This window comes from Rhinolophus hipposideros, assembly GCF_964194185.1.
Source record: "Rhinolophus hipposideros genome assembly, chromosome: 22".
Taxonomy (NCBI): domain Eukaryota; kingdom Metazoa; phylum Chordata; class Mammalia; order Chiroptera; family Rhinolophidae; genus Rhinolophus; species Rhinolophus hipposideros.
Genome location: NC_138068.1, coordinates 44,034,757 through 44,048,920, shown reverse-complemented (window position 1 = coordinate 44,048,920; position 14,164 = coordinate 44,034,757). Strand labels below are relative to the sequence as shown.

Genomic DNA, 14,164 nt, shown 5'->3' with positions numbered 1-14,164 from the left:
TTCATTCCCAATTTGGATGCCTTTTATTTCTTTCTCTTGCCTGATAGCTCTGGCGAGGACTTCCAACACTATGTTGAAAAGCAGAGGTGATAGGGGACAACCTTGTCGTGTTCCTGAACGTAGAGCAAAGGGCTTCAGCTTTTCACCATTAATTATGAGGTTAGCTGAGGGCTTGTCGTATATGGCCTTTATTATGTTGAGGTATTTTCCTTCTATACCAATTTTAGTAAGTGTTTTAATCATAAATGGATGTTGTATCTTATCAAATGCTTTTTCTGCATCAATTGATAGAATCATATGATTTTTGTCCTTTATTTTGTTTATGTGATGTATCACATTGATGGATTTGCGAATGTTGAACCATCCTTGTGCCCCGGGGATGAACCCCACTTGGTCGTGATGAATAATCTTTTTAATGCATTGTTGTATTCGATTTGCTAGAATTTTGTTTAGGATTTTAGCATCTGTATTCATCAGAGATATAGGTCTGTAGTTTTCTTTTTTTGTGTTGTCCTTACCAGGTTTTGGTATCAGGGTAATGTTGGCCTCATAAAATGAGTTAGGGAGTACTGACTCTTCTTCAATTTTTTGGAAGAGTTTGAGCAGGATTGGTATTAGATCCTCTTTGAAGGTTTGGTAGAATTCACTGGTGAAGCCATCTGGTCCAGGACTTTTGATTTTGGGAAGGTTTTTGATGACTGATTCAATTTCCTTACTGGTGATTGGCCTGTTAAGATTTTTCAGTTCTTCATGATTCAGCCTTGGAAGGCTATATGTTTCTAAGAACTTGTCCATTTCTTCTAAGTTATTAAATTTGGTGGCATATAGTCCTTCACAGTATTCTTGGATAATCCTTTGTATTTCTGTGGTGTCCGTGATAACTTCCCCTTTTTCATTTCTGATTTTGTTAATTAGTGTCTTGTCTCTTTTTATCTTAGTGAGTCTAGCCAAGGGTTTGTCGATTTTGTTAATCTTTTCAAAGAACCAGCTTTTTGTCACATTAATTTTTTCTATTGTCTTTTTGTTCTCTATTTCATTTAGTTCTGCTCTGATTTTTGTTATTTCCTTTCTTCTGCTGACCTTGGGTTTCACTTGTTCTACTTTTTCTAGTTTTTTAAGGTGTAACATGAGGTTATTTATTTGGGATTTTTCTTGTTTCTTGAGATAGGCCTGTAATGATATAAATTTCCCTCTTAAAACTGCTTTCGCGGCATCCCAAAAATTTTGGTAGGATGTATTTTCATTGTCATTTGTTTCTATGTATCTTTTGAGCTCTCCTCTAATTTCTTCTTTGACCCAGTCGTTCTTTAAAAGTATGTTGTTTAATCTCCATGTATTTGTGTTTTTTCCTGCTTTCTTTTTGCAGTTGATATCCAATTTCAAAGCTTTGTGATCAGAGAATATGCTTGGTATGATTTCAATCTCCTTAAATTTGCTGAGGCTGATTTTGTGTCCCAATATATGGTCTATCCTTGAGAATGTTCCATGTACACTAGAAAAGAATGTATAGTCTGATGTTTTAGGATGAAGTGCTCTATATATGTCAATTATGTCCAATTCATCTAATGTGTCATTTAGGGCTGCGATTTCGTTATTTATCTTCTGTTTGGATGATCTATCCATAGCTGTCAATGATGTATTTAAGTCCCCTAGTATAATTGTGTTTTGGTCAATTTCTCCCTTTAGTTCTGTTAGTAGTTGCTTGGTATATTTCGGTGCTCCCTGATTGGGGGCATAAATATTGATGACTGTTATGTCTTCTTGTTGTATAGTCCCCTTTACCATTATGAAATGTCCATCTTTGTCTCTTGTTATCTTTTTCACCCTGAAGTCTGTTTCATCGGAAATCATTATGGCTACACCTGATTTTTTCTGGGTACCATTTGCTTGAAGTGTCAATTTCCACCCTTTCACTTTGAGTCTATGCTTGTCCTTGTAGCTGAGATGTGTCTCTTGTAGGCAGCATATGGTTGGGTTTAGTTTTTTGATCCAATCTGCTACTCTGTGTCTCTTTATTGGTGAGTTCAGTCCATTTACATTTAGGGTGATTATTGATATGTGAGGATTTCCTGTCATTCTGTCTTTAGTTTTCTGGTAAGGCTGTGTCTCCATTGTTTCTTTGCCTTTTTGTTGTCTGTTATTTCTGTGTGGTAGTATTCTATGATGTTTCCCTCTGTTTCTTCTTTTATTACAGTATATATTTCAGATTTGGATGTTTTTTGAGTGGTTACCCTTGAGTTTATGTAAAAGAAAGTTTGATATTTAGAGTATTCCAGTTTCTTCAGTACGCTTACTTTCTCTATTCCCATATTCCAGTTCAGGCCTTTACGCTCCCCCTTTTTATGTTTCGGTTGCCATAAGTTGTCCCTGTTGATGGTGGTCTAATAGCCTCCTTTAGTATTTCTTGTAGTGCAGGTCGTGTATTAGAAAATTCCCTCAGCTTCTGGATGTCTGGAAAGGTCTTTATTCCTCCTTCATATCTAAAGGAGATCTTTGCTGGATATATTATTCTTGGCTCATGATTTCTCTCTTTCAATAGTTTGAATATTTGGTTCCATTCCCTCCTAGCTTGTAGAGTTTCTGCTGAAAAATCTGATGATTATCTAATGGGCTTTCCTTTGTAAGTTACCGTCTTCTTTTCCCTGGCTGCCTTGAGGATTCTTTCTTTGTCATTGATTTTAGACAGCTTCAATACAATGTGCCTTGGTGAAGGCCTGTTGGGATTGAGGTAATTAGGTGTTCTATTTGCTTCTTGGATTCGAGGATCCAGTTCTTTCCACAAGTTTGGGAAGTTCTCATCGACGATTTGTTTGAATATATTCTCTGTTCCCTTCCCTCTTTCTTCTCCTTCTGGTATGCCCATTATTCTTATATTGCTCTTTCTGATGGAGTCAGAAAGTTCTTGTAGAGTTCTTTCATTTCTTTTAAGTCTCAAGTCTCTTTCTTCTTCCCTCTGTGTAAATTCCAGGTTCCTATCTTCGATGTCACTGATTCTTTCCTCCATCTGGTCAACTCTACTACCTAAGCTGGATATTTTATTGTTAATTTCTTCTATTGAGTTCTTAATCTCCAGAAATTCTATTTGGTTCTTTTTCAAGATTTCAATCTCTTTTGTAAAATGCTCATGGTGTTCTTTGATTGTGTTTCTGCGTTCATTAAACTGCCTTTCTGTGTTTTCTTGCATCTCGTACAGTTTTTTCAGAATTGCGATCTTGAATTCTCTGTCATTTAAATCACAAAGGTCCATATCTCTAAGTTCCTTTTCTGGAGACTTTTCACTTTCTTTCTGAGCTATCTTGTTGCCTTGGTTATTCATGGCAATCACTGATTTACTATTTCTCTTCCTAGACATCTACAGGAGTGTCTTCTGCAACAGGTTGATAGGTATGCGAAGAGCTTTTGGAGTTCCAAAGCTCTTTCTGCACCAGATTCAGAGCCCGTTTGTTTCAGCAGTTCTGTTTTTTTTTTTTTTTTTTTTTTTTTTAATTAATTTTATTCAGCAGTTCTGTTTACTCCTGCAGGGATCCGCCCAGATAGGTGGGGCCAGGGGCGGGGTGAGTTGTGAGAGGTGGCCCAGAGCAATGGCGGCGACCACCACCACAGCCAGTCCTGCTTCCATAGCTCCCTCCCCTTTGCCGGAACTAGTTGAGCTGCGAATCTGTGTCTGCGGTCCACAGTTCTCAGAGCAGCAAATATTCTGTCCTTTGATCCGACACTGCTACTTTATCCCTTCTAGCACCGGGCAGGTGGGGGCGGGGCGAGCTCTGGGAGGGTAGGGAGGGGGCGGCTAGTCTCCGGGCCTAGGGCTTCCGTTCTCCGCTCGGCAGTGAGGGCTTAAACCACCGATTTCAGCCCTCTTCCCTCAGTCTTTGCTCCGAGGTCTGCCGTGAGCGAGCGTTGGGTTCAGCGGTTTTGTATGCTGCCCCCTCAGCCCTGTGGGCCGTAAGCGGAGCCCTAGCAGTCCGAGTCCTTCCCTCTCCCGCAGCTGCGGAGGATCCGGGAGCAGCGGGCTCCGAGCACTGAGCTAGGTCTGTGTCCTGCGCCCGCGCGGCTCCATCTCCGCACTTCTCCTCTCCCTCCTCCCCCGCTCACGCGATTCACCCACCTTTAGGTGAATTCAGTAGTCGGCCTCTTCGTCTTGCCTGTCTGCTGTGCAAGGAGTCCTTTGTGGAGTTATTGTTGTCCGATTCGTTGTAAATTCCAGGGGAGCGTTACAGAGGCTCACCTCACGCAGTCATTTTTTCCAATTCTCTGTTTCTGTTTTCTTTATTCTTTCTTCCTGTGAGTTACTTGAACATTTTTAAAGAATTCCATTTTTATGTATATATGCTGTTTTTGAGTGTATTTGTTTTCATAGTATTGTTAGTGGCACTCTAGATATTACATTATAGATACATAACTTGTCAGTCTACTGGTGTTGATATTTTACCACTTTGAATAAAATTTAGAAAGTACCTAGTTTTATATCTCTTTATCATTCCTCATTTACAAGTGCCTTAAATATTTCTTCTATATACACCAAGAACCACATCAGACAATGGTATAATTTTTGCTTTAACCATCAAACATAATTTAGAAAACTCAAGATAACAAAAGCATATTGTATTTACCCAAATTTTTACTTTTCATGTTCTTCATTTCTGATGTTCCAAGACTCCTTCTTTTATAAATTTCTTTCTAGAGAAATTCTTTTAGCTATATTTTAGGTTAGGTTTTTCTGGTGCAAATTCTCTTAGTTTACTTTCATCTGAGAATGGCTTAATTTCCCCTTCATTCCTGAGGGATATTTTTGGTGGATATAAGATTCTGAGTTGTTTCCTTTCAGCACCTGAAAATGTTGCACCACTTCTGGCCTCCATGGTTTAAGATGAGAAATCTGCTGTCATCTAAATTGTTTTCCACCCCCTACAGGTAAAGAGTCTTTTCTATTTCACTGCTTTCAAGATGTTTTCTTTATGGACTATCAATTGGCTCTGTGGTTAGAGCACAGTGCTCATAACGCCAAGGTCACCTGTTCGATTCTCACATAGGTCATTGAAAAACAACGGCTTGAGTTTGGAGCTGAGCCACCGGTGGGTGTCCGGTTGGCTCAGAGGTTAGAGTGAGGTGCTCATAACATCAAGGTCGCTCCACAACTAGATTGAAAACAATGACTTGACTTGGAGCTGAGCTGCACCCCCCACAACTAGATTGAAAAACGACTTGACATCTTGAAAACACACACTGTTCCCAATTTTAAAAACACAAGATTTTTTTCTTTGCCTATGATTTCAAAAGTTTGACTCCAATGTGTCTTAGTGTGGATTTCTTTGGGTTTACCCTGTTTAGGATTATTTCAGTTTTTTAAATCTGTAGATTTAGGTATTTTTCCAAATGTGGGAAGTTCTCAGCCATTGTTTTTTTAGTTTTCAACCTCTCTCTCTTTTCCTTCTGGGACCCCAATGTGTTAGATCTTATAACATACTTGGTGGTTTAAACCAAGTATTTATTTTCACACAGTTATGGAGCCATGAAGTCTGAGATGGAAGGTTTTATCAGGACTGTGCTCCCTCCAGGGATTCTAGGAGAGAATCTGTTCCTTACTTCTTCCAGCTTATTGCTAGTAGTTGCTGGTATTACTGGGCTCTGGGCACATCACCGCCATCTCTGCCTCATCCTCATACGTCTTATCCCCTATGTGTCTCTGCAAGATCTCTTTCTGCCTCTCTTTTATAAGGAAACCTTTCTTGGGTCTCTTAGAGGTCAGGGCCTGTATGCCTCAGTCCTATTATAGATGTAAGCCTTGCGCCTTCCCTTTCTAGTTGCCATTTAAAAAAGCAAGGTGGGTGGGTTGGGCAGGGAGTACATAGGCTCGTGTTTTCCTTTTCACATCATCCTTAATATTTGACTTTTCAAACATTGCTAGACATAAAGGATATTGCTTAAAATGCAGAGTAAGTATTACTGTGAAATTAAAAGTATTACATCATCTTTGGGAAAAAAATTCAAAGCAAAGCCAAAGTTTGGTAAAATATTATAAAAAGATTAGAGTGTCAAGATGAAATTACATAAAATAATGATACAAATAAAACAATTAGGCCACATATAAAAAAATTAAGAACTTAGAGGTTAAGGCTTAAATCAATAATTAAGTAACGGTAGGTAAATTCAGTAAAAAATGTTAAATGTTAGAAGATCTTGAGTAAATTACCTAAAGGCTGGACATACACACATCCTATTATTCATCAATCCCACTCTTAGGTATGTACCCAAAAGAGAAATATGTGCATATGTCCACCATTAAGTGTGTCCATATATGTTTATTCTTAAGAGCTAGAAACTATTCAAAAGTCCATTACCAGTAGAATGGATAAATTGTGGTGTATTCACGCAATGGAATTCTACACAATAATAAAAGTGAACTACAAGTACACACAACATGGATGAATTCAGGAATATGTTGAGTGAAAGAAGCAGAAACAAAACAATATATACCATATGATTCCATTTCTAAAAGTCCAACCAACAGGCCAGACTCAGCTAGGATGTCAGGATCTGGACAGAGGTTACGTTTCGGGTCTCCTCACCTGTATCAGGGAGGCAAGAGTTGCCGTTTCACAGAGTTGTCATGACCAGATGAGGTAAATAGGGCAGCAGGCCAGTGCCCGTCATCCATTCAGTCCTCAGTGATGTCAGCTCTGCAAAACTGGATGTTCTGTCCTCCCTCTTTTTTGTACAACAATTTCACTACCTTTAACGCTCACCTCCCTTCTCCCTTCTCCCTCAGGCTTCTCAGGCGTATTTGAGGTTCTTGCTTGTATGTTTATTCTTCTCATTTGGAAATCCTCTCTCAGGTTTCCATTGTGACTATGTTGGCGGGATTTCTCCCTGAGGAGGAGACCAACTGGTCCAGAGGTATGCTCTCAACCCACATCTACTCCCCATATCTGGTCCAGGTGCACCTTCTCTGCTCAACAATGAGTCACATGAGGGAAGACACCATAAGTCTCATCCCACCAACAAGGAGCACATGAAAGGCTCAAGAATTCTCTGTGAAGAGACATTCACTCACCTGCCTGAGGCTGCTGTCCTTAGAAAAGTCTGCTGGCAAATTTGGCCTTGGCTGGAGTATGGGAATTTGGATGGTAAGCAATTTCCCTACACTGATATAAAACTTTTCCTAAATGATAAAAGGGCCTTAGTGTGTCTATATCATTGTACAATGTGATTTATGCTGAACATTTGCTTTCTCTGTGGGAGTCTGAAATTTGGGTCATGTTAGGCAGAGGCTGACTATGTAAACAGCTCCAGTGAAAACCCATGGCACTGAGTTTCTGACAAGCTTCGCTGGTAGACAACATTTCACACGTGCGACCAAAAGCATGTCCTATGTAACCACACTGGGAGAGGACTCTAGAAACCTGTGCCTGGTTTCCTGGAACTTCTCCCCATGAGCCTTTTCTCTTTGCTGATTTTGCTCTGGGTGCTTGCACTGTAATGAATCACATCCATGAGCACAACTCTGCCGAGTCCTCGGAGTCCTTCTAGTGCATCACTGATCCTGGGTGTTTGGTCTTGGGGACTTCAGACACACACACAAAGACATGTGTCAGTCAGAGTTGTATGTGTATGGGGAAAAAAATAGAGCTCCCCCAAGCTCGGACCAGAAGTCAGGATGTGCCTAAATAATGAAAAGCCTCAGAGATATGGGCTGAAATAGAAAAAAAATATGAGATTCCCCCAAAGAGTTAACAATCTTCTGCTCAAATTGCACCAGCCCCATAAGAACTACTGAATATGTACATAAGTGCGTGTGAGTGTGAGCGAGTGTATGTGAATGCATGTTTGCATTTATATGCATGTGCGAGTGTGCACGTACGTGTACTGTGTGATTGCATGTGTCTATGCTATATGAATGTGTAAGAGTGTGTTAGTGCACATGTGTGAATGTGTGCATATGTAAACGGGTTGTATTTGAGTGTGAATATATCTGTGAGTGTGAATGTGAGTGAGTGTGAGCGCAAGTGGGTGTGTAGCGGGACCCTGCTGAGGGTGATGAGGTCCCTCCAGAAGTCTCTAATAGAAAGTGCACAGCGTGACCATCTAAGTTTTCATCAAGGATTTTTGCACAAACACATTTAGACCTCCACACAGGAGTTGTTCCAAAGCTCGTAATAGTTCATCCAGGGCACCGAGTACATCAAAAATTCACAAGTGAAACTCTGTGGAAGGAGAAAGAACACAATCATATTTCACAATCATCTTTTTAAGGCAAATAAAAAGCTCCTGTCCTCTCAGGTCCTCCCTGGGGAGCCTATATCCATCACTGAGGCTGCACACTGACCACGTGGTGGGAAGGATTTGCTCACAGTCATGTGGTGGGGGCAGAAGGGGTGCCAGGCCCAGAAGAGGAATGTTACCTGGGGCTCCCCCTGCCCAGCCATTGGGGACCTGGAGCACACACACCTTGAGAGCCCTCCCCCACCCTGACCCCAGTCCTCCACCTGCACCCAGGCACAGGGAGACCTCATATCTGCCAGTAGGTGGTGCCACCAGGAGGGACCAGGAAAAGTGTGGGCAGAGGCTGGAAGACAAGGAGGCAATTGGATAATCCACAGGGCCCTGGAGAGTGTGAGCCGAGACCCAAACAATGTCCTGAAGGAAAGAACATGTTGCTTCCACTGAGGGCCAGGAATGGGCCAGGTTGTTACCTGGGATGATACAGAGGGCTGGGACCAGGACTGTGCCAGCTCTGACTCAACTAGAGAGCCTTTCTCCCACCCCCCACAACTACAATGGCCTCAGCAACCATACCACTGTGTCTCGCTCTGCCCCAATGCACACAGCTGGAAAAGCTGTCAATGTTCAATTCATGTTAATTTATAAATATTACTTTTTTCAGTCTTGATCAGGAGTCACTTCTCAAATAACTGCCACTACACACCTTTTTCAAATTCTTATTGCTCTGAATGGCACATGAACGACTTTTTGTGCTGTTCCTCTTGCACTTGGTCCGGCTAATCTTCACAGTGACCAGATACTCCACTCCCGTAGTCAGCTTCCAAGAAACAATGACACCGTTAGTTTTCACTCAAAGCATCCAGTTGCTGACTCCTTCCAGAAAGACTAAGTGGAGAGTGAAGCCCCATGAGCCACAGTCCCTGTGCCTGGCTCATGCACCAAAGCATGTTTCCCTCCTCCCCTCCCGCTGGGGGATGCACAGTGACACCGTGGCCCCTGGTCACCGGACCCAGCTTGTGTGTAGCCATTCCCTTGCTCTGCACTGGCTTCACTGGTGCAGCCACAGATGGGTCTCACCTGTCCTCCTTGTAGCTTCAGGATGAGGGAGATAACACATCAAGTTTGGCCACCCAGCAGCCCCAGAACACCCCAGATCTGCACACATGGTTCTGGGAATGCATAGAGCCTGCCGCACCTTATTCTTTGGTTTTTCCAGTTCCTTCAGCCGTGTCTTCTCTCCCTACTCTCCTTCCCAACCAGCCTGATGGGAGGCAGTCCAGCAATACAGTTGAAAACACTTAGGAATCACAATGATTTGGAGCAAGTATACCCCATCCACTAACACTGTGACCTTGAGCAAGTGTGTAGCAGCCTCAGTTTCCTCGCAGAGTACAAATAATAACTATGCCTGTGCAAGGAGTTGTTACGTGGGCTAAAGAGAAGCACGCATTTCACTGAATGCATAAAATGGATTTTATGGTAACTTAATAATTATGAATTATTAAATGTTTTACTAAGTGTTGGGAACATTACCCTGAAGCAGCAATGAAATTGGAAAAGTGTCAGAAGAGAAGACATAAGAATTGTGCTTGAGTTCTGGCTTTAGCCCCTTCCAACTCTATTACCCTGGCCAACTCCCTCCACCTCCGTGACTCTCAGTTTTCTCATCTACAAAATGGGGAGAACAGTGCCAATATCCTCATATTGGTGTATATGAATGGTGACTACATAAAGTATGTAGAATGCATGCTAGGGCCACTTCCTGGTTTTGTGATATGTCTTCTTGCACTCATATTCAAGTGCAAGGTGCAAGGTTTAAAGACGTGAGGGCAAAAAGACTAGGAAAGCCTTGGTGGTGGGTAAGCCCCACACCCAGAAGTGAAACTAATAAATGGTTTGTGTTGGAAACTGGGCTGGATTCACCAATAACTATGTGGATGACAGAATTCTACCTGGTGAGGGGAGAAGCTCCTGGAAGTTCCTGCTTCGTTGTCTAAATGCAGTGACCAAACCAAAAAGAAGGCTTCCGCTCTGTGGAGTCGCCATAGGGGGTGAGAGAGCTCACACTGGCCCTAGAAAAACCTCAAAGTATGTAGTGTGGCAGGGGGAGGAGGCCTGAAGGCAGTAGCACCATCCTGGTCCCTGCATCCAATAGAAGAACCTGAGGATGCAGGGCTCCTGAGCTCTTCATCAAAGGATGCTTCCCTGCAGGCATTGGTATCTTGCAGGGCTTGTGACAAGCACTGGCATACTGACCTTCAGTATAGTCTCTATCTATGAAGAAACTAAAACACTGGCCATAAATTTAACTAACATTCTAGTGTACGAAGTGTTTTCTTACTTATTATTAGACTTGACTGTTAAATAACAGTAGGAATACTCATAATACAAATATTTTTACAAGTGCCGTTTCACTCTTACTCAGCCCATTTTGCAAGTGACATAAACTGAGGCCTGCAGGGTATGGATGGCACTTGACCAAGATCCCACAATTAGGAGGATCTGGTCATCAAACCCAGAAGGTTGCCTACCTCTTGTACCTCTCTCTGAGGTATTAGGGTGAACACAATTATGTGGTAACAGGTATGGATATGCCCAGGGATTTTTGTCCCAGATCACCTAGATACCAAGGGGTACAGTCACTCTGTCAATTCATCCATTTGAATAACATCAAAAGTTTGCTCACAAACAATTCTTTCAGAGTTAACTGTTAATGACAACAAATTGATTCCACAAGACAGTCCTCCTCAGATTCTCAGATTTATCCTTGGGAAGACTAATGGGGAGAACAAACCAATTTCCAAAAGAACTTTGGTTGAGGGCTGCCACCTTGTGTCCAAGTCACTTCAATGTTCTTGGCCAGGATGAGCCTCCATCTTGCAGCAACTGTGCATTACTGAGAAAGGAATAACTGATGTCTTATGCTGTGACATGAGGCCCATTTGTCACATTAACACTGCCTGACCCTCTCTGCTCCCCCATCCTGGCTGGTTTCTCCTATTCCTGCTGCCCATCTCTGATCAGAGCCCTATTCTTGCAGTCAATTATTTTTTCTTAATTCAGTTAATTGAATTAATATGTAGCATTGCCTCTGCCCTAATTTACATGGTTTACTGACAAGGAGAAAATTCTGAGATTAAATTACTGCAGCCAGAGAGTGAGATACAGACAGAACTGTTAGTCTGTTAAAGACTGCAGGCCAGCTAACAAAAGACTGCTCATATTCCTTCAATGTCTGTTGGAATTTCAGATTAATTTCCAGGTGGCTATTTCCACAGATTATTTCAGCCAAGCACCACTGGACTCCAGGAGCCTCTGCTTCTTGTTTGCATGTGGGCTTTCAGGACTCCTGTCCCCAGCCAATCCACAGGAGTGAACATTTCTTCCCTTCCTTCCTCCATCCTTCCCTCCCTCTCTCCTTCCCTTCCTTCTTTTCCCTCTGTCTTCCTTCCTTCCTTCCTTCCTTCCTTCCTTCCTTCCTTCCTTCCTTCCTTCCTTCCTTCCATCCATCCATTAGTTTCAGGTATACATGGACATTTCTTTTTGCAAACTGCACCTATCCCAGAGCTGGCCCTGCTTAATTTTCTCCCACTCATTTGCCTATAGCTAATGTAAATTCTTTCAGATGGCTTATATCTTTCTTTCCCCTACCCCCTACGTGATGTATAAAAATGCTTGCAAACTCCAAGACAGTAGTAGACATGTATGTCTTTTCAACCTAGCCAACTGCTGGTGGTTAGACTTCATACCCCAAGACTGGTATTCTTTTTGGTGAGCAGTTTTGCCTCAGTAAAACCTTTCTTAAAGACTTTTTGCCATGGAAGTTAAAATTTTTTTTTAACATTACTATCTGATTGTCATGGCCCTCGCAACACAGGCAGTGAGCGAAAGAGAAGGGGCAGGGAAGGGTTAAGAAAGTAAGAAACAGAAATCAAGAAAGTTATGAAACGGGACCCAAGGGTCTCCCAGCCTCAAAGGACTGAGAGCCCTGAATCCGGCCACCTTGTGGCTTTTATTGATGCACACACAAGAAAGCAACATTGTTTTCTCCAAGGTCTGTGAATTTCACACATTATACTAAGAAACTGCTTTGAACTAATTACCCCTGCCTGCAAACAGCTGAACCCTCAGTTTCAGGATGTACCTCCCCAAGAGACAAAACCTTTATGCTGAAACTTACTGAAATGGATAGATGGAGAACTGATGTTATTACACCATTGAATCTCTTCCCAAGCAGGTTGTGGGAAAGAATGCAGCCACAAAGGCAGAAGCTCTCCTTAGCGGGGGGATGGTGGGGATTTATGCCCACCTCTATCAACCCCGTGGGTTCTCCTGTTGGTCCCCACTCCACTGTGCCTGGCTTGAGTTGTGCCCCCAGTGGGGAATCTTACTCGTCATTGGCTAACCAGCCATCCTCCAGGACCAAACAGGGAGACATAAGGTGTAAGCACAAAGGTGAAGCAAAGTCCCTGAAAGGATTAGTCTCACAGACTCTTTCTTTAGGGGTAGGTACGAGGGGACAGACGGTAGGCTGCTGCGTGACAACATCTGATCTTAAGGGGAGGTTAAATCAACAAAAGTGATTTTTGAACAACTTTTCTTTCCTCTATCATCTTTCAATTGACATCAGAAAACTTCATACGAAAAACAAATAAAGGGAGAAATGATGTGGTTGAAGCCTAGCCCTTACTCCCTCTGCTCTCTTCCTGCCAAAAACTCTCTGTGTAATTCCAGGATTCTGTAGAACACAGCTAGAAAGTCCAGACTTAGATTTTATAACCCTGGACATTGCAATATTATTGTTGAGGGGGACCTACAGAGAATGTTTATATTTTGCCAAATGAGACCGTAAAAGAAAGCAAAATCATCCTCATTTGCTTGCACTCTGGTAGGATCTCATATCAGAATGAAAGACAATTCTTACCAAGGGAGAACAGTTGAGAACCTTAGGGGACATTTTTGCTTCAGACTAAGAGTAACAGAGTTAGGGATTCACTGCAGTCCGTAGACTACCACTTTGAAAGCATGGCTAAGGCAACTCTGGGGTCTGAACCACTTTAAAGTTCACCCATTCCAAGTGTAGTCACTCCCAACTTGGTGAAACAATCCCTTGGTTCTCTTTGGGAGCCACACCATATCCGCGTATGTGCAAATGGGCAAGAATGGGGCACTGCCCACATCTGGATAAACTGAGGCACAAACCTGCATATGGCTTTGAAGTAGCTTGTCTACTCGAAATAAGTAGGTGTCATTGCTCGCATTGTTGTAGTTTTCAATGAAGAATTTGAGTGTTGAATTCATGTTTTTCTTGCTCATGGACTTCTCCTGGAAGCCTCCCCACCTTTGAAAGTGACCCAATTTGGCCACCAGGACTAGGGCAGCTAGTAGCAGCAGAAGAGTTCTCCAGCATACACTTCCCATCTCTGCAGCCTCAGAAGCCTTCTATCCACTGCACCTTCCAGGGTGGGGAGATGCCAGGCTCGGGATTGCTCGCTGTCCCTCGACGGCTTTTGCCAAAACGGACTTTCCCAGGAAATGACTGCCTGTATTTAAACAGAGACTGAGACCAGAACCTCTTCTGTCCAAGGCCCCGCCCACAGTTTGACTGAAGGACTAGCCAGGGAAATCACCCTGTGTGGCTACCCAACCCATTCTCAGGTCAGGTCATTCTCTACACCCATTCGGTTCTTTGGTGATTCAGGAAAGCGTAGTTTCTAAACACCTGCCAAGATGAGTAAGACCCTCTCCCTGCCTTCACACTTAGCAAGGAAGAAAGCCCCCAGAACAGACATTTATAGTGCTATGCAATAAGAGCTAGTGTATTGGACAGAGGAGAGCCATTTGTGAGAATGGAGAAAGGCTATAGAGAACACAATATTTGAGCTGGGATATAAGGAATCAGAGAATGGAACAGGGTGTGGTATATTCTGCTTACCTACCTTGG

At 42.6% G+C, this 14,164-nt stretch overlaps 1 protein-coding gene across 1 annotated transcript; it reads right to left on the bottom strand.

Moving 5' to 3' along the window:
- Positions 1-8,117: 8,117 nt before the first annotated feature.
- CSTL1 (cystatin like 1) lies at positions 8,118-13,641 on the bottom strand (the record flags this gene model as incomplete). Its single annotated transcript, XM_081033785.1, has 3 exons — positions 8,118-8,201; positions 8,924-9,037; positions 13,423-13,641. The coding sequence occupies 3 exons, from the start codon at positions 13,639-13,641 to the stop codon at positions 8,118-8,120; spliced, it is 417 nt and encodes a 138-aa protein (XP_080889911.1).
- Positions 13,642-14,164: the final 523 nt, after the last annotated feature.